Source organism: Adelges cooleyi, unplaced genomic scaffold (genome assembly GCF_023614345.1).
Source record: "Adelges cooleyi isolate 19-005CV unplaced genomic scaffold, UGA_ACOO_1.1 ACOO_flye_CR_arks_rails_tigmint_CR_PRNA_9, whole genome shotgun sequence".
Classification (NCBI taxonomy): Eukaryota; Metazoa; Arthropoda; class Insecta; order Hemiptera; family Adelgidae; genus Adelges; species Adelges cooleyi.
Window position 1 is genome coordinate 540837 of NW_026096579.1, and position 24115 is coordinate 564951.

General features: G+C 34.5%; 1 protein-coding gene across 2 annotated transcripts; it reads right to left on the bottom strand.

Moving 5' to 3' along the window:
• Nucleotides 1-501: 501 nt before the first annotated feature.
• Nucleotides 502-23940, bottom strand: LOC126846846 (cadherin-86C). Of its 2 annotated transcripts, none has more exons than XM_050586664.1 (18): nt 23840-23940; nt 17328-17586; nt 16908-17152; nt 16756-16839; nt 15679-15945; nt 8979-9102; nt 8713-8908; nt 8326-8416; nt 8052-8204; nt 7290-7614; nt 6497-6672; nt 5986-6082; nt 5526-5627; nt 4034-4235; nt 3849-3951; nt 3194-3330; nt 1427-2023; nt 502-1137 (listed from the first exon to the last, which is right to left on the bottom strand). In XM_050586664.1, the coding sequence occupies exons 2-18, from the start codon at nt 17539-17541 to the stop codon at nt 570-572; spliced, it is 3681 nt and encodes a 1226-aa protein (XP_050442621.1). In that variant the 5' UTR covers nt 17542-17586; nt 23840-23940; the 3' UTR covers nt 502-569. The 2 variants fall into 2 exon arrangements, with proteins under 2 accessions (XP_050442621.1, XP_050442620.1); XM_050586663.1 differs by lacking the exon at nt 23840-23940 and adding an exon at nt 22815-22851.
• Between the last annotated feature and the right edge of the window lie 175 nt (nt 23941-24115).

Consider the following 24115-nt stretch of genomic DNA (forward strand, 5'->3'; position numbering starts at 1 on the left):
GGGACTGTAAAAAATACAAAGCAAAAACAAAAGCTGGAAGGGTCAAAGTGTGACTATGTTAATAGACATTATAGTTTCTACCATTAATTTTTTATCTTCGCCTTGCACGTCCAACCACATGGGGTCGGCCACCTTACACCTCCATAGAGCTGGGTTTTTTACATCTCGTTCAATCACACCAGCTATCCTCATATCACTCTGTACTCCGTCCATTCATCTTTTACCATTAATTCTTATCACTATATTATTAGCTGATTCCCTTATCGATAAACCGCATCTTATCAGCTGTCGACTGTCGATCATTTTAACACTTGGGTAATAACCATAATATACTTGTTATCAGTTTATTTATCCTTATCACCGTCAATTATTCTCACTATCGTGTTATTCCTTATCAGCTAATAAGACCATTTAAAATCATAGGAAATAAATCGAGTGATCTGTTTTACTATTTTTAAATATTTATTTAAACAAAACAAAGCTAAAATTCGAAATGCGTAATAAAATATGTTATAGGAAAAAAAAAAACAATGATGGTCATCCACCAAAAAAATGGTTGAAAATAATAATCATTCCCAGTTGCTGGACGAATCGGCGCTACAGTTGATCTTCTGCGTGGCCACGTCTCCGTAAGCAATAGTGAAAATGCTCTTTTTCTCCAGCATTTGCATTGTTCTGGGTAACCTTACACCGCCCGGCGGCAACGACGTCGACAATCTTCGCCGGGCTAAAGCTCTTGACCTCAGCGACGGCGTCATGTACTGCAGCTGTCTGTCGAGTTCCAGGTCTCTTAGGCTGCAATAGGACCGAGACTTGCGTTTTTCCTGATCGACTTTGCCAACGTTCTGAGCTTGGCTCGACTGTAGACTTGTGCCGGAGCCACTGCCCGTTTCCTCAATGATCGGACTGTTTTTGAACTTGCCACGTGGCATACTGGACGATCTCCGTTGACTTTGAGCAGATCTAAAGCCGTCTCTCTGATCGTAACCCCGGCCCCGGCTCCGGCGATCGCCCCTTAGACACGAGCTCGTTGTCTGGGACGCGGCGTTCACTTCGGTTTGGGTGGCGATGTTGGCCCCGGGCAAGCTTCTGGTCTCCAATTTGGTCATTAGCTTCTGTTGTTCTTCCGCCAAAAATCTACATTTTCATACATAAACGGGTAATGATTAACGAAAAATCATAAAAAAAGTATTTTAGTATTTCCAAAGTACATGACAATATATTTAACTACGCATCACAGCTAAAAGTCCGAATTTTAGTATAAAAAAATCATTCTTAACCTTGAAGGAGAGACGTTGGAAATATTGGATCAGGAGACATTTTAATTAGTGTGTCTTATGATATGAACTGATTTTCTATTTCTTACAATTGTGTTATCGGTTACCTAATAAATTTTTGTTGGGTATAAATCGCCGGTTGGTTTTACCTGGTCAGTAACACGTCTCTTTGGAACGCCGCCATTTTCTTTTGCTCTTCTTCCAAGTCGTTTTTCTTTTTCTCCTCCGGCTGCGCCGTTTCCCTAGTCACCGGATCCGGCCGGTAGCAGCTGTTACTGTCTTCGGCAACCGATTGATCCGTCTGGCTGTTCAAGAATTTGTTCATTATCACTTTTTTGCCAGCCGCTTCGTCGTACACGTTGATGGCGCCCACGTTGGACGCCGAGTCCATGACTTCCAAAGAGTCGTTGGACATGATTCTTAAGATTTCGGCGTTTCCTTGTTTGAAGAACATCTCTTGCCTGGTGTCGGCCGTTTCTTCTGACCAAGAACTCTGGCGTTTGTCCAAAATCCGATATTCGTTACCCTCCACGTCCTCCAAGAGCAGAGACTCGGCGGCGCTGCTTTTCTTTTTGGCCGGTAGAATTATGGTTTTTGTCTTTCTAGCTAACCGTACAGGCGACGAACCACCGGGTTTTTCGCTCAGTATGTAGATTTTGTTTTTCGGTTCTTCCGTCGGCTGACGGTTGCCGGCTGACGACACTTGAACGCCTTTGTTTTCTGAATAGAAACCTCGGTAGAATTTGCTGCAAACAAACAAACATCGGCTAGTATTATTAAAAAACAACACAACATTTTTTATGTTTAAAAAAAAAACACTCCTCACAATAATCGTTACCGATTTGTCTTGGACCTTATAATATTAAAACTTATAATAACAACAACAATAATAATAATTCACTTGTAATAACTCTCCGACGTTACCGAATGATGTTCAAGGTAAACGATTATAAACCATGCAATGAATAAATACATGTGATTACCAAAAAAAAAAAAATGGTTTCTATAAATGAATAATTCTATTATTTCGAAAATGTTTACATGGTTTATAATATTCACGTTATACCGTCTTAATAAACTATTTTGTATTTTCTGAAAATATTTACCTCACACAGCAATTTTTAACCGTTTTAGTAGTATATACTTTTATAGTGATAATAATTGTCATAATATAATATATACAATATTAATTCATCAAATATTAATAAAACACACGTTCCAACAATAATAATTGGGTCCTTCTAAATGTTTTGATTAATTCGCTCATTTGACTTATAAGATTAAATCGTATCAAATAGATAAAATTGTATGCCTTAATATTTAAACAACTCCAGCATTTTTTATGAACATTAACGACCTAGTTCCTGAATATTATAAATTTATTCGTTATATTCCAAACATTATACTTGTAATGATTTCAACAAAACTTTGATAAAACATTTAAGAAATATCAACGTCTTAATATTGCTGCGTGGGAATTTATGGAAATAGTTATTAATAAAACATGATACATTATGAATTGTCAAACAGATAGTATTACAGCTAACACTCATAATTATTATATATATATATTTTATTGTTAGACCAAATTGAAGAGAATTTTCAACTTCATATTATTATTATATTGAAGTAATGTTTAATCGTGGATCAGCTAATAGCGTTTCTGAATAATGTAATTTATATTTTAAATGTATATTTATATGTGGATTTAGTTTACGAGGAAACCTTGTAACTATAATAATATCACAATAATTATTATAGTACTTATTATTACTATAACTACAAAATGTTTCCAATAAAAACACTGTGCTGTTTTTTTTATAGCCCCCGTCCATTGTTGAGAACGTTGTATTTGAGTACTAACATAATCTTTATTACAATATAATATAAACATATTATACTTGGTAACAACTCACTTTTGCGCGAAACGAAGATACTGTTGGTAACAACAGCAAAATATTAACGCCAACGCCGCCAACAGTATCGCTATTAACAACAATAGATTCAACCAAAACGATATATCCTTTTCTTGATGGTCAACATGGTAAACAGACTGAAAAGATAAAAATCTCTTTTTATTATTATTATTATATTTCTTTATAGATGGCCAGCCGACATCCTAAAGTCAAAACCGTGTTTATTACAATGTTTTGCATTAAACATTAAAGGCAACACGCTGAAACAATAAAAAAAAAGGGTATACCCTTTTATGGGTATAACGCCATTTTTACGACAGTCGAATTCTTAGTATTGAAATGAAAAATATTATAATATTACATTCTTTGGAAGGGTTTTATTTAACGGGAAAAACGTCACAACCATAATATAATATGTAAGCATAAAAAACATATGAATGGAAATAACCGACTTCAAAAATCACATTAAATCAGACCAATCGTTCTAGATGATTTAACAAAGGATCAGATTTTACTAGGTGACCACAATGCAAAGCATGATTGGCAAACATTGATTGAATAGTAAAACGATTTGAAATCAGATGTTTTAAGATCACAAGACCTTTGATATGTCTTTGACCCGAGGGAAATATTGATTTCCTTATTTTACACGTACTTGTGCCGTATGAGACCCGCCGGGTTGGTAAAAGTATTTACGAAGCTCTTCAACGTCAATAACCGTATTGGTGTTGTACACGACAGTGGCGGCTATTATATTCCTAAAAAAAAAAAAAAAATGACCTTATTAAGACAACTAATTGGGCGAACAATCGGTTTGAAATAATCCGTGAACTTATGTACTTTTCGATTTTCGAATCGCCAAGAGAACCTCCGTAATTGGGCTTCAACGAATTTATCGTCACCTTAGCACCCGTCAGGTGTTCAAGTAAACTGTGCACCGTCGCCAAGTCCATAGTAGCTGGCACCAAAAACGACATTTGTCTGGCACCCGAAGACGGTGGGTATATCCTCACCTGGGCAGTTGACCATCGATGTGGTACGCCTAGATATCATATATCTATAAGTACTACCGTGCAGTATTTCAATAGGCAGTGCTGTTATGGAATTAGGAATCGGGTCATTTTTTTTAAGGAACTAGTCCAGCCAAAACGGATTCCAATGTTTTTTTTCTGAATATAAATTAAGACTACATGCTTTCTTTCTTTTAGCAATGTAAAAAAAAAAATTCATATTATTTTTAAGTAGTTTTTTTTTATTAATTTCTAATTTATATCCGTAGTTTTTTTGTATATTGTTATATATATATATACATAGTATTACAAAATACTATTGAAACTAGATGATGTTTTCACTTGTTTATTAAGCTAAAAATGGAAACAAATGATTTGGGTCATAGCGTAGTTATTTTTATTCTAAACCTGTGATAAACTATGGTAATTATAGTGTACAATACAAGTTTACCATTTTCAGGGTACAAAAACTAAAATATGTACATACATTTTGATTTTATTTTGTTACTGAATCCTAATCTGGCCTTTCTGGAATTTTTTTTCTAGTTTGGAGTTTTTTCTGTCAATTTCTTCAAAAGTTAAATAAAAAACATTTTGTAGTAGTAATTTTCTAAAATACCAAGTAGAGTTTTTTATTGTATTTTTTTTTTTTACTGAATTCAGAACGGGTCTAAGAATTAATGTAAAAATGTTCAGTTTTTTTTTTAATGCGCTGAAGAATATTAGAAAATTTGAATTTTTCTAAATACTAAGTTGCTTACAACATTGAGAGCGATTAAAAAATAAAATAAGACGTCCTAGAGAAAACCTGTGGCTAAAAAAAATGTATTCTTGGTTCTTCTTCCATAGTCGTGTCGTTATTATTACTATTTATTTTTTAAGAATCTGAACAGAGTGGTTTTACAATAGCGCGATTGAACACGGTCGTTAATTTAAATTTTTTTAAGAACGATGCAGGGAAACGGGAACTATTTTCTTTTTTAAAAGGAACGATGTCAACACTGTATTTAAATGTAAATTCAAAACTTTGACTTTAGCCACTGAACTCAATATAGTTATTGTTTTGTCCATGATATTTGTGGTTTTTTCAATGATTCGTCTAATGTATGGCGGGTTATCCTAACCTAACATTTTAAAATGTATCATGGAAAAGTAACGTAGCATTTTTACTTTCCATGAAATTGGTACACAAAATGGCTGCCTCCCAGTTTGGGTTTGAGATTTTTCAATCTAAATGAGCGTTCCATATATATTGAGTTCAGTGACTCTAGCTATAATATTAGAAGGAAAAAAAAACTTTTTTTTTCGACGAAACGCCTCACCTAAGTCGTAAGCTCTGACTGTGAGCGTCGTAAACGCGCTGTTGGTCGATTGCCTTCTGGACCTACTCGTATCGTACAACCCGTCGGATATGAACAGCTCGCCTGTGTAGAAATAAAAATATGAGAAAAAAAACACACATATTAAAAATACACACACACACACACACACTGCATACATATTTTCGGATCAGTCGATAAAGATAAACGGATACGTTGAATTTTTCACATAATATTATATTTTAATCGCTAGTCCAAAATACCGGTCGACTGTTTTTTTTTTTTTCAAGTGGACACAACAATATAAGTTTTGACTACAAAGGAGTCGTAAATATTGTGCGTAACACACACGCATGATAATAATAAGACGATATTTCATAAGAAACAAAACGTAGCGTAGGTAACGACCATGTTATTTTTTTTTTTTTACATATTCATACACATGAATATCTATGAGCCTTACCGGTTTCTGAATTCAGGGTGAAGCGATTGTTGTAGTTGCCGTTTATTATCTCGTAACGAACCACGTTGTTCGGAGCTTCTGCGTCTTTATCGACTGCCTAAATAAAAAATAAAAAACATCTGAAAACGACTTTGATTTATAATTTTATTATTATTATATGAAATATCATCTAAGCAATAAACGATCCCGACTCGAGGTTAGGGTTTATTTCATTTTTTTTTTTTTTTTGTTATACGTAGGTACCTACCTACTTATGTGTTCTATAAATTTACATAATAATATTAATATAAGTTATTTTCCGAGGAACACATATTGTAATGTTATTTATTGATGTTTAATTTTTGACAACAGACAAAATAATAGGTAAAAATAAATCCTGATGTTACCCTTGACTACCCGCCATACAGTTTACCCGACTGCATGGCGAACATGTTCATCGATATTCAAATTGTATTTATGATTGATCAGACTGGCCCAAAATTTAAAATATGATCGATAGAAGCGGACTAACCTTAACTAAAGCTCGTTCCGTGAAGTTTCGCATGTCTTGCGTTAAAACAAACTGAATAGGGGTGTCTTGGAACGTTGGTGTTTCGTCGTTAATATCCAATACTTGTATAATAAGTGGAACACTAGCAGCCAACCCGTTCCCGTCCATGTCTCGAGCTTCTACAGTTAATCTATATTCTAATACAGAAAATCATTAGACATAGTCGTCAGCCAACGCTGTTTCGTGAGATGATTTCTTGACAAACTTGTTTTGTGTATAATCATGATGTCACAAATGTTTGTCTCTTAATTTATTGGTAGTTAAATTTTTGAAACACAAACATAATATATACCGTGAAACTATACATTTTTTTGTGGTTCTAAATTGTACTTGAATTGTCTCATGCAAGAAGAGATATGTCATATATTTGGGGGGGGGGGGATAGGAATTGGGGTACATTTTTGCACGAAACATTAAAACAAGATACCGAATTCTGGCCTAACGCTGCTTTGTATTTAACCTTCCAAAATCTATAAAACTCATCAATTAAGATGCTCAAAAATGGAAGCACTTTTGCACGAGACGATTCACTTGTAAAAAATACCGTCTTTCCTTTGAAGGAACGATAATGGATCATGGGTAACGGGTATGTCTTACGGCACTTTTGATCCTAACCATGTGCATTATTCCATCCTCTCCTCTTTCAAATATGCACTATCTTATCCCTGCCCAAGAAAAGGGTCATGCAAATTTTCGACAAACCCCCGGCCGTAAGATATATTCATGTCAATATTGATTACTGCATGTTGCAAACCTGCTGATTGTTCGCGGTCGAAGCCATGGTTGTCGTTGGACACCGTGATCGCTCCGGTCTGGGAATCCAGCACCAATGACGTGTTTTTTAGACCTAGTAGAGCTGTGTATCTGACACTGCCGAATGATCCCGTGTCCGGGTCTACGGCTTCCACGGTCAACACCCTGACGCCGGCAGTGGCATTCTCCGGCAATTGTGCCTTGTACGAGACGCTGGTAAACCGCGGAAAGTTGTCGTTAACGTCGTCCAAAAAGACCACCACCGAGGTCCTGGCGGATTGTGTGTGATTCGCGTCACCTGGCACGGACAACTCTGTCGCCACCACCTGCAAATGCCAACAGCACGAATCGTTTGAGTTGAATAGAAACACTAGCAACACCGGGATCACCATGAGTGAGTTCACACACGTCTCATTTAAAGGCTTCTATAAATCCAACCACGTAGGTCGTTTCCAACCCCCGTTATATCTTAAGCATGACACCTAAATCGGAATCCATCACGAGTCCCATACTCAGTTAGTCGTCTTACTTATCAATATCATATTACTCTTATCGGTTGATTCTTCCTTATGATATCGGTTTTCCAGAACGCTTTTAATGGAGTATGATCATCATAAAAACATAATAACCTATTTTACAATAATCGAGCAAACCAAACGATTGAGAAAAAACGTTTGCCCCATTAGAAAAACGACGTTTGGTGACGCCACTGTTTGGTATTATACAGGAATGATTAGCAACGAGGTATATTAGAATACTCGACCTCGAAAGAGACGGACGATCGACTCTCAAAATCCAAAAGTCTGTTGTTGCGCACCATGATGGTGAACCGACCGCGTCTGTCGATCACACCCGGAGAGACTTCAAACGTGCCGTTATTGTTTTCCAATGTCAATGCATACACAGAATCCTTGCCCTGTTGAGTACACATACAAATGCACACGGAGTTAAGAACAGCGTGTAGAGCAAACAAAACTGGCGGTAGGTCGGCGGTAGATCCGCCGACAAAAATAAATAAAACAGCCGTCGTAAAATACCATGTTGTCGTCGTGTACTCGAGTCACGTATCCATCTCCGAACACCAATATCGTTCCCTGGCCACTATTCTCGTTCAGACGACAAGCGTAACTATAATGCAACGAAACGTACACATTTCAACAGGTTGGTTAATGTTTAATAAAATAATCGACGAGGTCGACTTGGCCGGGCCGTAGTCATTTTTCTTACAACTTTTCACACGGACATGTCATTGGGCTGGATACGAGAAATTTCGTGTCGCCATTTTCGGTTTACACTTTCAGTTAGAGATAATAAACTATATATATATATAAGTGATAAGAGATAACATATCCATGACTAAATGTTTTTCCGTAGAGTGGCGGAAACAAATAAGGTTTTTTAAAAAAAAATGTCTTGCTACTCACTTTGCGTTATGGAAATACGGCGGACCGTTAACTACGTTTTCTAATATCAGCGCTATGTCTGCCACCGTAGACATGGCAGGTTTTTCTCCGTCGACACCGGTAACTTCTTCGTCGGCTATCACAGTCAACACGGCCGGTTGCATTGCTTTGGATATGGCGGCCAACTCCGACAAGGGTCTGATCAGTTTCAACTCGCCTGCGTGGGTTCATCACAAATGGTTATTTTCGAAAACTATACGTGGTACTCTCTTAACGACAAGCCTTACCGGTAAATAGGCCTATGTCAAACAACACCGTAAACGGTCGTTTTTCCGACACCAATCCGTATTTAATGCGTCTAGGATGTCCTCTGTCCCCGTCCACGGCTTCTACCTTGGTGACGACGTCTCCCTATTTTTGTTTTATTATTAAAATCGGAAAACAAAAAAATAAAATAAAAGAAATAACGCCATCGTCATTAACAGTTAATAGTCTTTTAGTTTTTTAGTGAATGGGTAGATTTGACCAGAAATTAAATGGGTAATAAACCTCCTGTGAAAAATCAAATTTTGTTTTTCATTCATTTTCAGCAACTCTTATTTCTTATAATCAAATAAACAGAGTAGCGTTTTATTAGAAATGTATAAATTTAGCTTCGATGCGGAGCTGATAGAAAGTATTGTATTTTAAATAAATGTATTTTTATTTTTATTTTTTTTGTGTCTAGACACATGATATCTTTTAAAATGCTGAACTTATTTCTTCGTTATGCAAATCTATAGATCAGAAATCATACCTGAAAGGTTCTTTAACAGGACAAAAATTTTAAAAAAATCTCTCTTTTCCCTTTAAAATTAAGAAAACACTAAAAAAATGTACAAAAAAGAATAATTTGCCAAAAATGTAGAGCAATTTTTCTAACAATTGATATTTTGATTATTTTTTTATATTAATTACTTAGAGTTACTCTAAGTAACGGAATAAAAATATTTGTGGAAACTAGTGAGATTTTTCAGAGCAGTCGAACAATCGGTAGCATAAGTTGACAGTTATTAAACTATACGTTTGACGACAATATTTCGTTTTGCAATACTGAGTACAGCTGCAATGGTTGACGATATACAAATAAACCAATATACTTGTTGGGTACCTCGACGCTATGAAATATATTTTATGAGTAAATAACATATTCAAATTTCTTAAAAATCTGTTGTCAAAATTATTTTTTATTAAGGCAAACCAAAAAAAATGAGAAATAAAAATTACACTTACCGCAGTCAATTTCTAGGTTGCTACGTGTGAGTGAATAAAAAGTCAACAAATAATAAACCAATTTTCATTTTATTTTTTATTACGATGTATGGATAATAATCGCAATACATGTTAATAGACAGTGAAACCTAAACTTATACTCATAGAGAAAATTAATTTTTAAGCAAACGATATTATCATTAGGTTTTCATTTTATAGATATATTGATTTTTATCTGTGAACACTGGACCTCCCTTAACTACTACAACTACTCCTAACTTACGTGCAGTACTTTCTTACTTTATTATAATAGCCAATTAATAATAATAAGATGAAACTTTATAATAGTTCTTATATATTTTGTAATTTTAAAAAATGTATTTTACAATTTGAATAACATATTGATAAACGAATAACTGTTGTAGCGTTGTTGGCGAAAAATGTGTTTCGAGATGTGTGTCTAGTGGATTTCCAATCATGCTGGAGTATGCTTGTTTATTTCGTATGAGTTTGGTTAAATTTCCTTTGAATTCACTGCTGGTTATTCATGATACGGGTTTTTTGCTGTACAGGATCATACTTGAAGCCAATAGAAACCTCGTCGTAATTTTTACATACCATTCGACGATTTTGTGCACACGTTTTTTTATTTTATGCATTAACTCGATGGGCCCGCGTGATCTTTCTAATATCCGGATCTTACCCGAAACTGTGTAAACACGGTTGTCTTGATCGTCTTGCGGAGCTGGTAGGCAAAATTTGTCGTAGAACCTACGCAAGCTTTGCAGCGCGTCGGACATCATATCCGAGGTAGTTGCAATTATCGATTTGTGGTATTCTCTGTCGAGCGAGCCGCCGGCGAAAGTCAAGTGGTCGCGGTAACTCTTGAAATCGTCCACGGCATCGGACACGTCCGTATGGAACGCGGTCGCCGGCGACAGCTGACAAATACACGAAAACATGCCTTGCAAGCGCGACAGCAGTTCGTCGACCATTTCCTTGATCATTTCCAACAAGTTGTCTACACAGTTCAACGATCTAAGGGTATCGTTTATTTTTACACACTGGCGGGCAGCGCCCAGGCTGTATTCGTAAAACACTTTTAGCCCGTTGCCGTACCGACAGCTCAGAAGCTGATGAACTTGACGGACTTTGTCTTCCGCGTTGTCGTAGTTGACTATTTGGCCGTACTCGTCGGTTTTCAGTATGTCTTGCACTGGCAAAACACGATTTTGCGCTCCGTCCATCGATTCGAATACTATGGCGATACCGTTGGGATCATTCAAAGCCCGCCAACCGGTAGAAGTTAAAATAGCGTTCATAGCGTTAACGCGGTGTGTCGGATCCAATTCTGCCGTTGAAGCTTGCAAGTAAAACGCTAACAAAATATAGAAAATATCAAGTCCGACTATCATTTTTTTTACACACTTCGATCACAACGTTCACAAATTTGCTGAACTAGACTAGTAAAATCATCGCAGAATAACGCATACCCTTAAATATGACTAATCGAAGAATTTATACACGTATGTTATTCTTATTGGGTAAGTACAAACGTATAAAATATCTAACACTGACGATAACAATAGGTTATAATTATTCTTTCAAACAAACTAAATTTGAATCGCTGCTCGTGCATATTTATTCAGATGTTTCTTTGCAATAAAAAAAAAAATACCGTAAAAATATACCTATTATTGTCTGAAAAGTATATTACTTTATCGATTATAAAAAGCACTGTACGTAATGGTAATAATGTGTTTTAAATCGTTTGTTTAATATTAGGGTGAATGCGATTAGGGTTCATCGTCTGTCTGTAATAACTTAACGACGTTACTTACTCAATGACTTCTAGTTTCTACTATTACTACTACTAACTTATGTTACTCACTGACTTTTATTATTTTCTTACTGTGCTGGGTTTGCTTTGCTGTGTTTGGACTGTACTGGTTTGAACCTACTATCCAAGGATTCGCATCGAAGCTTTATTTAAAAGTTATTTTATTACTTTCAGACGTAATAATTTCTGTAAACTTATGACCCATCCATTCCCACATGTCTTGGCCCCACTGTACTGGCTATTTCTTTTATATTAAACAAATCAAAATTACAAAAACTATTCAATAATTTTAGTCGACAAAAAATAACTAGAAGTTTTTTGTTTTTTTAATCATATATTTGAATTGAAATATCCAATTAGTAATGATTAAATAGAATAACTTTAGAGACTTGGAGTTGTATATTTGTTTTGTAATTTTATAATATGTATTTTACAATTTGAATAACATAATGTTAACTGTTGTTGATTTGTTGGCGAATGAGGCGTTTCGAGTTGTGTGTCTGTTAGGTTTCCAATTATGTTAGACGTATACTAGGTTTTATAGTAAGAAATTGTTTAAATTTCCTTGAAATTCGTTACGGATCATACTTAAATCCAAATGAGACCTTGTCGTAATTGCTTACATACCATTCGACGATTTTGTGTAAGAGTCTTTTTATTTTATACATTAACTCGATAGGCGGACGTGATCCTTCTAACTTCCTGACGTTATCCGTAGCTATTGAAATACCATTGTTTTCCTGCGAAGGCGGTCTGCAAAAACTGTCATAGAACTTCCGCAAGCTCTGCAGGGCGACGGACATCATATCCGAGGTGCTTGCAATTATCGATTTGTGATGTTCTTTGTCGAGCGAACCACTGACGAATGTCAATTTGTCGTAGTAACTCTTGAAATCGTCCACGGCTTTTGGCACGTCCGTGTCGAACTTTGTTGTTGGCGACAGCTGTTGAATACACTTAAACAGGCCTCGCAAGCGCGACATAAGTTCATCGATTTCTTTGATCATATCCATAAAGATACTGACACAATTGGACGATCCGAGGGCATCGTTGATTTTTCCACACTGACGGGCTGCGCCTATGCTGTAATCGTAACACACTTTCAGCGCGTGGCCATACCGACAGCTCAGAAGCTGATGAGCTTGACGGACTTTGTCTTTCGCGTTGTCGTAATTGACTACTTGGCCGTACCTGTCGGTTTTCAGTATATCTTGCACATGCAATACACGGGTTTCCGCCCGTTCCATCCATTCCTCCACCACTATGGCGAGACCGTTGGGTTCGATCAAAGCCCGCCAACCGGGATAAGTTAAAATATGGTTCATAGCGTTAACGCGGTGTGTCGGATCCAATTCTGCTGTCGATGCTTGCAAGTAGAACGTTGACAAATAAAAAATATGACGTCCGGCTATCATTTTTACAACGCTCACAAATTGGTCGATTACTGATAATCGCTGCTCGTAAATATTTATTTAGATGTATGTTTTGAAAATTAAAAAAAAAATCACAATACCGTATAAATATACCTATGAGTGTCTGAAAAGGATATTATTTTATCGATTTTAAAAAGCATTTTAATGATAACAATGTGCCTGATTACCTTGTGTGTTTAATATTACGGTGGATACGATTGGAGTTGATCGTCTGTCCGTAATAACTTATCGACTTTGTTGTTAACCATTTAACAATATTTTCAAATACCCGTTGACAGTCGATTCACTCACACATAACAACCTAGAAATTTACTTCAGTCATAGTGTATTTTCTATTTTGTTTTTTTGTTATCTTGTAATAATTATTTGACTACGGATTTTGAGGGGCAAACTTTTTAAATTTTCGAGTATTTGTACATACACTATATAGTATTACAGTGTATAGTACCATTCAGTTATGATTTTTTATCTATAGATACGCTACACGAATAAATCGATTCAATGTTTTTTTTTTGTTATTCTACCTACTCAATATTATTACTACCTTAAGAATTAATTATACTCTGACGCGTACCTACTATATATTATTTGAATTCATTACATTTAATTATTACTTTCAACGGCCTCTTTTTATACTATAATTAAAAATAATGATTTCACAATATCTATTATTAAGAGTAGGAATTACATTGAATCGATTGTTTTCATTGATTTAAACAACTCATCCTCTCATCCTATTTTACATATTACAATATGTATGCACTTGATTCGCAGAATTCTCAATGCAAAATATTCTTCTCTACAACTATCGAATACCAATATCAAAATATATCTACCATTGTCTTGGCCAGTCGCCTTTATATTTCGACACACCACTAACCAGCAACAACATACTTATTTTATCCGCAATAATATTTCCATTCAGTATTTAATTTAATTTCTGCGTGTATTATAATTTATTATTATCTCACGAGCAATTAATAAATATCTGTAAAACTAATTTTATATTTTCAGAGCAATAACTAGGAAATAGTTTATTTTATCAGGATACGAGTATTGACCATAAGAGTTAAGCCATAACTGTTTAATTGGCATAAGTAGGTTAAACTTTAAACCTCCCTGGTGACATTTGAGATATGGATTAACTATAAAGCGTTTTAGAGTTATTACTAAGAACGTGAAAACAATTTTTTATCAATAACGTCAGACATTTATGTATGCGGTTTACACAAAAACACAACAAGTCGAGAGCCAAAAATTGAGCAAATATGAATGGTTTATAGTGTGTATGCGGTTTTTGAGAAATCCGAAGAAGAAGCAAAATTTGCGATGTTGTCATTCACGTGGACCCGTTCAAGTAGTACGAATCTTATTAAACAACTGCAATTTATCATGCCAACCGAACATTTTTATTAGGGTTTTTTTGTCCTCAATATTGTATTACATCCACTCGATTTTTTCTTCAGTTACAGCTACATATTACACTACATAAACTACAAGAAGTCAGAATATGTTTGTTTCAATCCGTTGCGCGCGCATTTATATACAGGGTGATCCATCTGATGTAAGACACTCATTGTCTCGGGAAATATGAAATTTTGGAAACTAGTTTTATTCTATACTCGTAGCTATATATTTTACTATATTTTTCAATAATTTGAACATTTTTATCATGTAAACAAGTATGTACTTTTTTTTTTAATGGGAGCATATATTTTGAACTCTATAATTATGTAGACAAAACATTTAAAAAAAATATTAGCTATTAGTTTCAGTTTTTTTTTAAATTTGTATCAGTCTGTTCGTTTGCTATGAGACCTATGACTTGGTGTAGATATTATATTTCCCATTATAATTATTATCATATTTCTTCAGTTGTTCAAAACTCAGTAACACATAAAATCCATATTTGTGTTCACAATAAGGTAATAAAATAAAACTATTAAAATGTTTTGAGATAATGATAGACAATCGGTTCATATCTTATTTAAACACGATGACGATTACTGTTTTATGGACAACCGAACATATATGAGGAAATTTAATATATATATACCAAGTCAAAGCAAACAAAGGGATTGATAAAATTTTAAATTAAATTTAAGTTCAACGGCTACCAATACTTTTTTTTTTAGATCTTTATCTCCATATTTATTGAATTAAAAACATATTGTGCTCCCATTTGAAAAAAAAAAACGAGATCCTCACTTGTTTTACGCATAAGGGGTGAAGATAAAAATATTCACAAATTATTGAAAAAATAGTCAAAATATCACCTACCCACGAGTATAGGAAAAATATACTTTTCAAAATATTTCCCTAGAAAATGTATGTCTTTCATCGTACGGGGTCACCCTGTATACAATATAATCAAATTCGATTTCTACAATCGCGCCAATACAATACGTGTATACTATACTTATGTGTATTAAAAAAAATAATAATAAAAAGTAATGGCCTCACAATGGACACGTTGTTATGCAGATGCACTATTGTTTCCAGCCGGGTAAATATCGGCGGCGTGTCCTGGACGTCTTCCACGACCACGATGACCTCGAACGCCGCGGCGTTTCTGGAATCTTTGCCGGTCTCCACGTACATGTCCAACGCGACCATTTGGAGTCTGTACATGTTCCTGGTCTCAAAGTCAAGCGGTTGCGCCACGGATATCGTACCGGTGGTGGTCTCCTTGTTCATGCGGAGTCGGCCGACGGTCAACTCGGGAGATCCCTGAGGGACACACACAAAGACACAAGTGCATACAGGGTGGTTCGCGCTAAGGAGCAAAGGATAGGCAAAATATTGTGATAAAAACGAATCGAGCGACCGTTTCGAATATTCTTAAGGTGAAAAACTATTGAGTTTTTCTAATTGTAAGACTTTTAAAATTGTTTCTCTTCGAGTTATGGCGAACGTTCGATAAAATATGTCTTTCGTAGAAGTGAGTTTCCGGCATATCTGTTGGACGGATTTCCATTTTATTTGGTTTGAAGCTTACTATTTTCTCTATGAGGTATAAAAGGGTCTATTTATGATTTAGCTATTGGGAAATTAATTAAAATTCACTAAAGGAAAATATAAACGTTTATAATAAAAACAGCCTTTTAGCCCCAAAAAGAATATGTTCAACTTGATAATACATTTTCTTTTTTTAATTTGTTCGGTAGACAGAAAGTGACTTTGCGGTTTATTCTTTATTTGTATAAAATTAGGCATTTTCCGTTCCCCTTGACGGTAATACACTCATTTTCTTTTTGAAATAATTGTAATTTCAAAGGTTTGGAGACACTTTAGTTATGTTGTTTTGCAATATTAGACAATTATAAAAGATCTCACCGACTTTTGAAACTTAAATGATAACGCATATATTTTATTGAACGTTTAAATAAAGAACGATTTACTAAACATTATGACTGGGCAATAACCAGTTTAGGAATACTTAATTATTTTTAAAAAAATACTCAAAGAATAAACGTTCAACGTATAAACACTTAAAACCGTGTCATTGTGATTTTACAGGGAATTGTGTCTGTTTCTTACTCTCAATTCGATCCCAGCAGATTTCCGCAATTCCAAATTTTTTCTAACTATCACATATTCTAACTCGGTTCCCACTTTGACGTCCTGTGCACAAAAATATCAACACACACGTTATGCGGTGAAAATAAAAACCATTGAATTCCGGTCTTTACCTCTGGGACAATTATAATGGCCGGAATGTGAGGAAATATAGTTTCGATGTCGCTCCGTGCCTCGGTAGCCACAAGCCGAACAGGTACAGTGGTAGTGTCCCCTCTTGTATCTCTTACCGTGATCCGAAACTGGAACGTCTGACCAGGTATGATTGCTCGGTCTAAGTAAACGTCCGCTTGACAACCCGATGTACTGTTTGGCGAACATGGAAGATTTTCAATCTTCACCACGTAGCTACCGAAATCTAATGAAATAACAATATATATATATAAATGCAAATCACGTTTGAATAATTATATCTTAGAGAGAGAGAGAGAGAGAGAGAGGTCAGTAAAACGGGGTCCTCTTAAAGTAATTTTGCCCCCAAGTCTATGTTCGCGTGTCAACTGAACTCTTTCTATATTCCATGTAATGTGTACCGGTGGCTTGGAAATAGAGCGGATAGTCCTTGTCGTGGTCAGAAGCCCTAAGCCGGTAAATTAGAGAACCGACGTGCACACCGGCCGGGATCATTAAGTCCCTGAGTTCGGCGGCACCCTCGAACACCGGATAATTGCAGGCTACCATTGTCATAATGATATCCGTCGCGGTCACCAGCAGACCGACGGCCACGACCGTTCCCAGGACACCCATCTAGTTGTACAACTTTCGCCGAAAACATGCCATACCTCATTGCACCTAAAAAAATAAAAAAATAAATTAATGTTTCCCTTGAATCAAAGACATTGAATCCGGTACTTGGAGATAAAATTCTAAGACACGTTCATGTCAAAAAACCTATTGACCAAGTAATTAAATTAAAAACCCATAAGCTTTCGTATCGCTTCAAGCATGTTTGGAGGGAGATCAAGAGAGATAGGAAAATTAGTTCCCTCCTACATTACCTCCTCTTTGGATGTCTAATCTCTTATCGTGTATCACTTATATCATCATTTATCTCTTTTCTGTTATCTCTCGTGTCTTAAATCTAGTATCTCGTCACTCGACTCGTGTCACTTGTATCTCAGCGTAACGCGAAAATGGCGACATGATGAAATTGCTCGTATCCACCCCAATAACATATTATTATGCATATGTTACATATAAACAAATTGACCGTAGTCTACTCGAAATACCGTTATTATAACATAATATTATTATTACCGTGGAAACACGACCGCGTACGAACACGCTCCGTTCTCTTACGTCATACCTATTAACGCGGTGTCCCGAGAAAATTAATAACGACGAAATTAAAAAAAAACAAAAAAACAAAAACATTAAAAAGTCGTTGGACCGCGAATCGCTTTTTTGTAGGTCGTTTAACCCGAGATTTCTTAGTTGTGCAGTGCGCGGGTGTGCACGTATTGTTGTATACAGGTACACGGTATAATAATACATACACCGTGTGTGTGTGTGTGTGTGTGTGTTGAAACACTTTCGGTTCGATAAAATATGCAAATGTGACAGTCGACGGACATAGTGTCTGGAAACGAGGTCACGGAACGGCCGAAGCCTTTGACCCGTGTCCATGGGTAATATACGAAAATACCCCCGTATTCACGTGACTACCGGTCGTTAGACCCTCGGGGCACCGTCCACTCTGTCTAACACCCCTCGCCTCTTCCGGGGTGAGTGTTTTTTAAGGGAGCTCTTTATAATTTCTTCGGCTATAAAATAAAACACACGCCGGCCGCCACATATATAACATACAATATAACTCCCCGATAAATAGCTTCCTGTTCCGAGCGTTTTAAAAACAAAACGTACCTCTATACCTGTGTATATATGTACCTAATACGCTCGTGCAAAGCTCGTGTTGGTTTTTTTGTATTATTTGTTTACTCTTTTATTTCTTTTTTTTTTTTTTTCTCGCCGTTTGTTCCGAAATTCGTGCCGAACGCGATTTTCGAGTTTCCGACAACGACGACGGCGCAATTTGCAGCCATCACTTGCGAGGGAAGCGCGGTAAAATATGTACGGAACCACCGGGCTAGTGTCGGGTAGATGGCCGGCAATCGACGGTTCAGCCATTAAGTGCACCGCCCGAAATGTACAATATAGAAATCTACTAAAATATTTAATTTTTCATACTTAGTCAACTATAAAAAATAAAAAAGCCTCCAGAACACAAGGCGATTCGTTAAAGATAACACACTCCTTTTCTCAAAACAATTATGGCAGTTCTGTAATTTTTTTAATTTTGGACAACCCTTCAGTTCATGTTGTTTTAGAACATTAGATAATTTTCAAATGTTTATATTTTTTTTTTTGTTTCAGAGCTCTATCAATTTTTAAAATTTAATCTGTAACGTACATATTTAATTAACTATTGTAAATTGAGAATAATTTACTTAACGTTTTGACTGGTCGATAACCAGTATTGGATTTGAATTTAGGGCGGGAAGAGTGGTGCGGTAGAGAAATGCGAGCTTATAAAAACTATACTACTCTCCGCCTTTCCTTCCGTCCTAAATTTTAAACTTTTAATACCATTAAAAGTAATTCTACAAAACTGGTTATCGACCAGTCAACATTTTCAGAAAATCATTCATAATTTAAAAAGTTAATTAAATATATTCGTTGCCCTTGGACGAGTTTAAACAGTTATTTACCTTGTATTTAATGAAAAAAAATTTCAGACATTTTCCTTCAGACAAATGAAGAGGAAGTGAAAGGTTTTGGTTTTGTTGCACAATGGATTAACGTTTGAATAGCATTCCTAAAGAATTCCAGAGAAGTTAGGAAATTAATTGAATCATTTTTTGCTCGATAAACATGAAAAAAAATCAACATAAACTATATTTGAAACATCAAATAGCTCTTTAGGTCAAAAAACATACACCAAAGCGGTGCTTGATAAGACTATAAGTATATTCCCATTTTAAATCGTAGTATAGAACATACAGTCAAAAACTAAAAACATTATAGTTGGCTGGCCATTGCCCTAGACGGGATAGAATTATTTATTTATTTATTTTTTTAGAAAAAGTTTTTGGACAGGTGAGTACATTTACTTGTAATAATGTCAAAAATGCAAACATTTTTTTTATCGAGGAGAAACTAAAAAAAAAGTATAATTCTACTATAAATACTATAATTGTCTGTTAGTAATAGTTATATGATGTTTAACCTTTTAACCATCTAAAAATTCACATCGAAGTGGTTTTTTATTAGTGATCTCACTATGCCTCAACTCCACCCAGCTGGCTTTTCAAATGTCTAAATTAACAACGATTAATTCGCAAAGATGATAGATTCGAGAAAACTAATTTGTAATATTTTAAAAACTTTAAAGAAAAAAGCGTTCAAGGGGAGGTAAAGTTACTAAGCATAGTGCACCCCCCCCCCATCCTCTCTGAGATCGCGCTTAAGTATTAATTACAGGTATTTTTTTTTAATATCTGACGGTATATATATATTATGTAAAACGGTAGTATTGTAATTTACTTGAATTTTTTTGTTTGTTTTCTAAGACTAAAATTTAAATTATAAATTATAATGTCAAATCCAATTTTATAATAAATCCTAATGTACGGTGTACATATATTAATTTTGGACATTATCAATCGAAATCAAACACTACCTTCCCTCTTTTGTAATTTTAAGTTAATTTGAATTCACGACGTATATTTTATTGTCTAGACACAATAAAATATGCAAATAGTAATTAAGGTTTGTGAAGCATAAAACCCTTATTTGACATAAAGACCACCCGACGAACATGCAGTTGTATTTATGAGTAAATTTATTTTCTTTAACCCTTTTAAATTAACTTTTTGACCTTCTAATTTGTTTTTAAGCAATACATTATTATTTTACTTATACCTGACCATTATTTAAACGGGTTTATCCATGTTTGTTATTTTGTTGTAAGCATATTTTGTGCAATTTTATTTTCATTACTATTTATTAGTTTACTACAGAACATAACTTAATTCGACGCACTTTCATTAAATTACAAATATTATTTATCATTTGTTGGAAATACCTGCCTACCCGTCAGGTGCTATAGTTTTACAATTGTTTTTAATTAATATTATATCTATTACCTATATAGGTTAAGGATTTTTAAATGTTCAAAATTTGTCTTAACTATATTATTATGTTTTTAACCAGACCAAATAGCTAATTTTTTAATATTATTTATTTCATCAGAGTAACTGAGTCGGCCGTTTTTAAGTAATTCAAGTGGTAGAATTATTTATACGGTTTGCTGCGTTTAATATTTTTTTTCCATAAATTAAAATCAATGTACACATAAAATATGTTTTTTTCAGTTTTTCATTTCTATTGATTATTCTTGTGTAAATGTATAGAATTTCAATACCACGTAGGTCTATATCGGTGGAGTATCTATAACACCGATATGAATAGGTAAACGTATATTTTATAATATAATATATTGACTTATTATGTAATTCAATACAATCACACTTGATATAGAAATCTTGGATTTCGTTCTTAAGGGTCAAATCGATCATGTCCTACGGCATTGTTGATACCTAGGAATGCCATAGTCAAAGCCTAAACAATACCCATAAAAACATAGTAATAACTAATAGCTAATAACATTGCGATGGACGTTACTATTGTATACATTTCTACATTACATAGTATTTTCTTCTGATAACGTTCTACTCAACTATATATATATATATAAATAAAGAAAACATGTTTCCCCATAATATAAAATTTAAAGGCTATTATTTTTTTAGGTATGTCAAATTATATTTAGAAACCAAGTGTATAAATATTTAATATAAATATATATGATTAATAAAATATTATTTCTAACTAATATGTTTTAACGTTAAAAAACTTTTCTAATTATTTTTCAACACTTGATTAATGACTTGAGTTTTTTAAATTCATTTTTAAAAACCTAACCTAACCTAACCTTGAGAGGACACAGTTTAAGCTTCAGTATTTTCAAAAAGATAAGACAATTTTTTCTAATTGAATTTTTGGGAAAGCATGAAGCTGTTTCTTAAAAAATTATCATTAACAAAAGCTGTGGAACCGTATAAAAAAAATTAAAAAAACAAATTCATTTTAGCTCTAAATTAAAAGTTTTCACACACAATTTTTTATATCGACGCCTTAATACGTTATATTATGTGTGACGTTCACTTGATAAAAATGTTAACAACTATTAATTAGATGCTTCTAGTACATAGAATGCATTACTCGTTAAGCTAATTATGATTTATTTAACTAACAAATTTAAATAAATTTAAAAAAAAATAGATTAAAAGGTGACTAATATCAACTTCCAATGTAATTCCATGTGCACGCGGCCGGAGTAAATATCTTTAAACGGTAAAATATTTTCCAATTAACCAGAAAACGCGGTAAATCCTATAAATATATTTATATACATACATATACAGTATTAAAACTATGTAATTAATGTAGCTAAGTAGAACACAAACAAGTAACAACTCTCGCGTAACCTATATATTTTAACGAGGGGCGGAAAAGTTTTACAACTTTCGTACAATAATAATTTTATTATTTTATTTTTGTACCTTTCATAGAGCTTCATAGAGGGTTCAGTCACGATAATGGTAAAAAAAATGTGTATGTAAGGTACATTTGGCCCCGTCATAACGCTGTCGGTCCGGGTAAAATTAAAAAAAATATGCAAACGCGCGCCGTACAACAGTAATAATGTGCGATATTAAAAAAGTAAATCTTGTAAAAAAAAAAAAAACCAAAAAACCCACCGTGTAGCGATTGCCGCGTTGTAAAAAGTTTATTATTATAATCGTTTTTTTTTTAGAATAAAGTTTCGGAGCTGCGCCGCGTGAGAACGAAAAACACTTAACACTCAAATAAACTATAAAAAAATAAATAAATAAATACACGGATAAAGCCGGGTTCACAATAATTAATCATCATCATAATAATAATAATGTACTGACCTGTATGGTAAAACGACGTTGGCGAGGATTCGGGGCCCTGTTGGAAATGGAAAGAAGCGCGAGAATCCGGTCGCCGTTTCTGACCATTAGACGCATTAGACTCGCATGCTAATTGTGTTGCCTTAGGAACGCCGGTCAACCAAACATTGCGGCGTTCCCAAGGCCCAAGAAGTAGTCATCGGCCACCGTTGGAACGGATCTCTCCGACAGACTTACTTGCAAACTTACTCGACCAAAATTGAATACAGTGTTAATATTGCCGTATTGTATGATTTTCGACAAAGATCCTAAAACGTTTCCCGTTTTTTGGTTTACCACGATAAAAAAAATATTAGTTTGACTTCAGATTTTTAATAATATTGAAGATATTACAGCCCCGCGCAGGATAAACCTTCTGTCTAATTTTAAGACCATAAAACTCCGTCTAAAAAGAAGTCTGTCCCATGTAGGAGATAAGATTTATTATTTTTTCTTTGTTTTGGAAATGTTAATCGGTAATACTATGTGTTAAAAGAATATTCCACACAAATTCTTAAGGTAGTAATAAAAAAAAGTCACTCTATTTTAATTTATTTATTTAAGAGTTTACCCCTTAAAATCCGTAGTCAAACGTCTTGATTATCGGAGAAAAAAAAATGGGATAATACACTTTGACAATCATTTCTAAGTGCAGTGTGAGAGAATCGACAGTCAACAGGTATTAAAATATATATTCAATAAATCGTCAGTTATGGCAAATAGCGGTAACAACGTCGGCAAATTATTATGAACAGACGATCAACCCATATCGTATCCACCCTAAGTATTAAACACACGATTTTAAGCACATTATTATCATCAACCCGCTTTTTAAATAATTAACACTAATAGGTACATTTTTACATTTTGTGATTTTTTTTTTTATTCTAAAGCAACATCTGAACAAATATTCACAAACAGCGAGTCTAATTTTATGTTTGTTTGAAAAAATAATTAAAACCTATTTTTTATCGTCAGTGTTCGATAACTTATATGTTTGTACTTACCCAACAAGAATAAAATACGTGTCGATTTTCCTCGACTAGTCATAATTAACGGTATACATTTTATCGCGATACTTTTACAGCCAATTGTCGGTCAACTTTGTGTAAACGTTGTGATAAAAATGATATGTCAGCAATTACGACAAAGTCTCTTTTGGCTTTAAGTACGATCCTGTTGAGAAAACAACCCGTATTAGGTACAATCCGTAACTAGTTCCAAGAAAGTTTAAACAAATTCTTATTACAAAACCGAGTATCGGTCCAGCGTAATTGGAAATC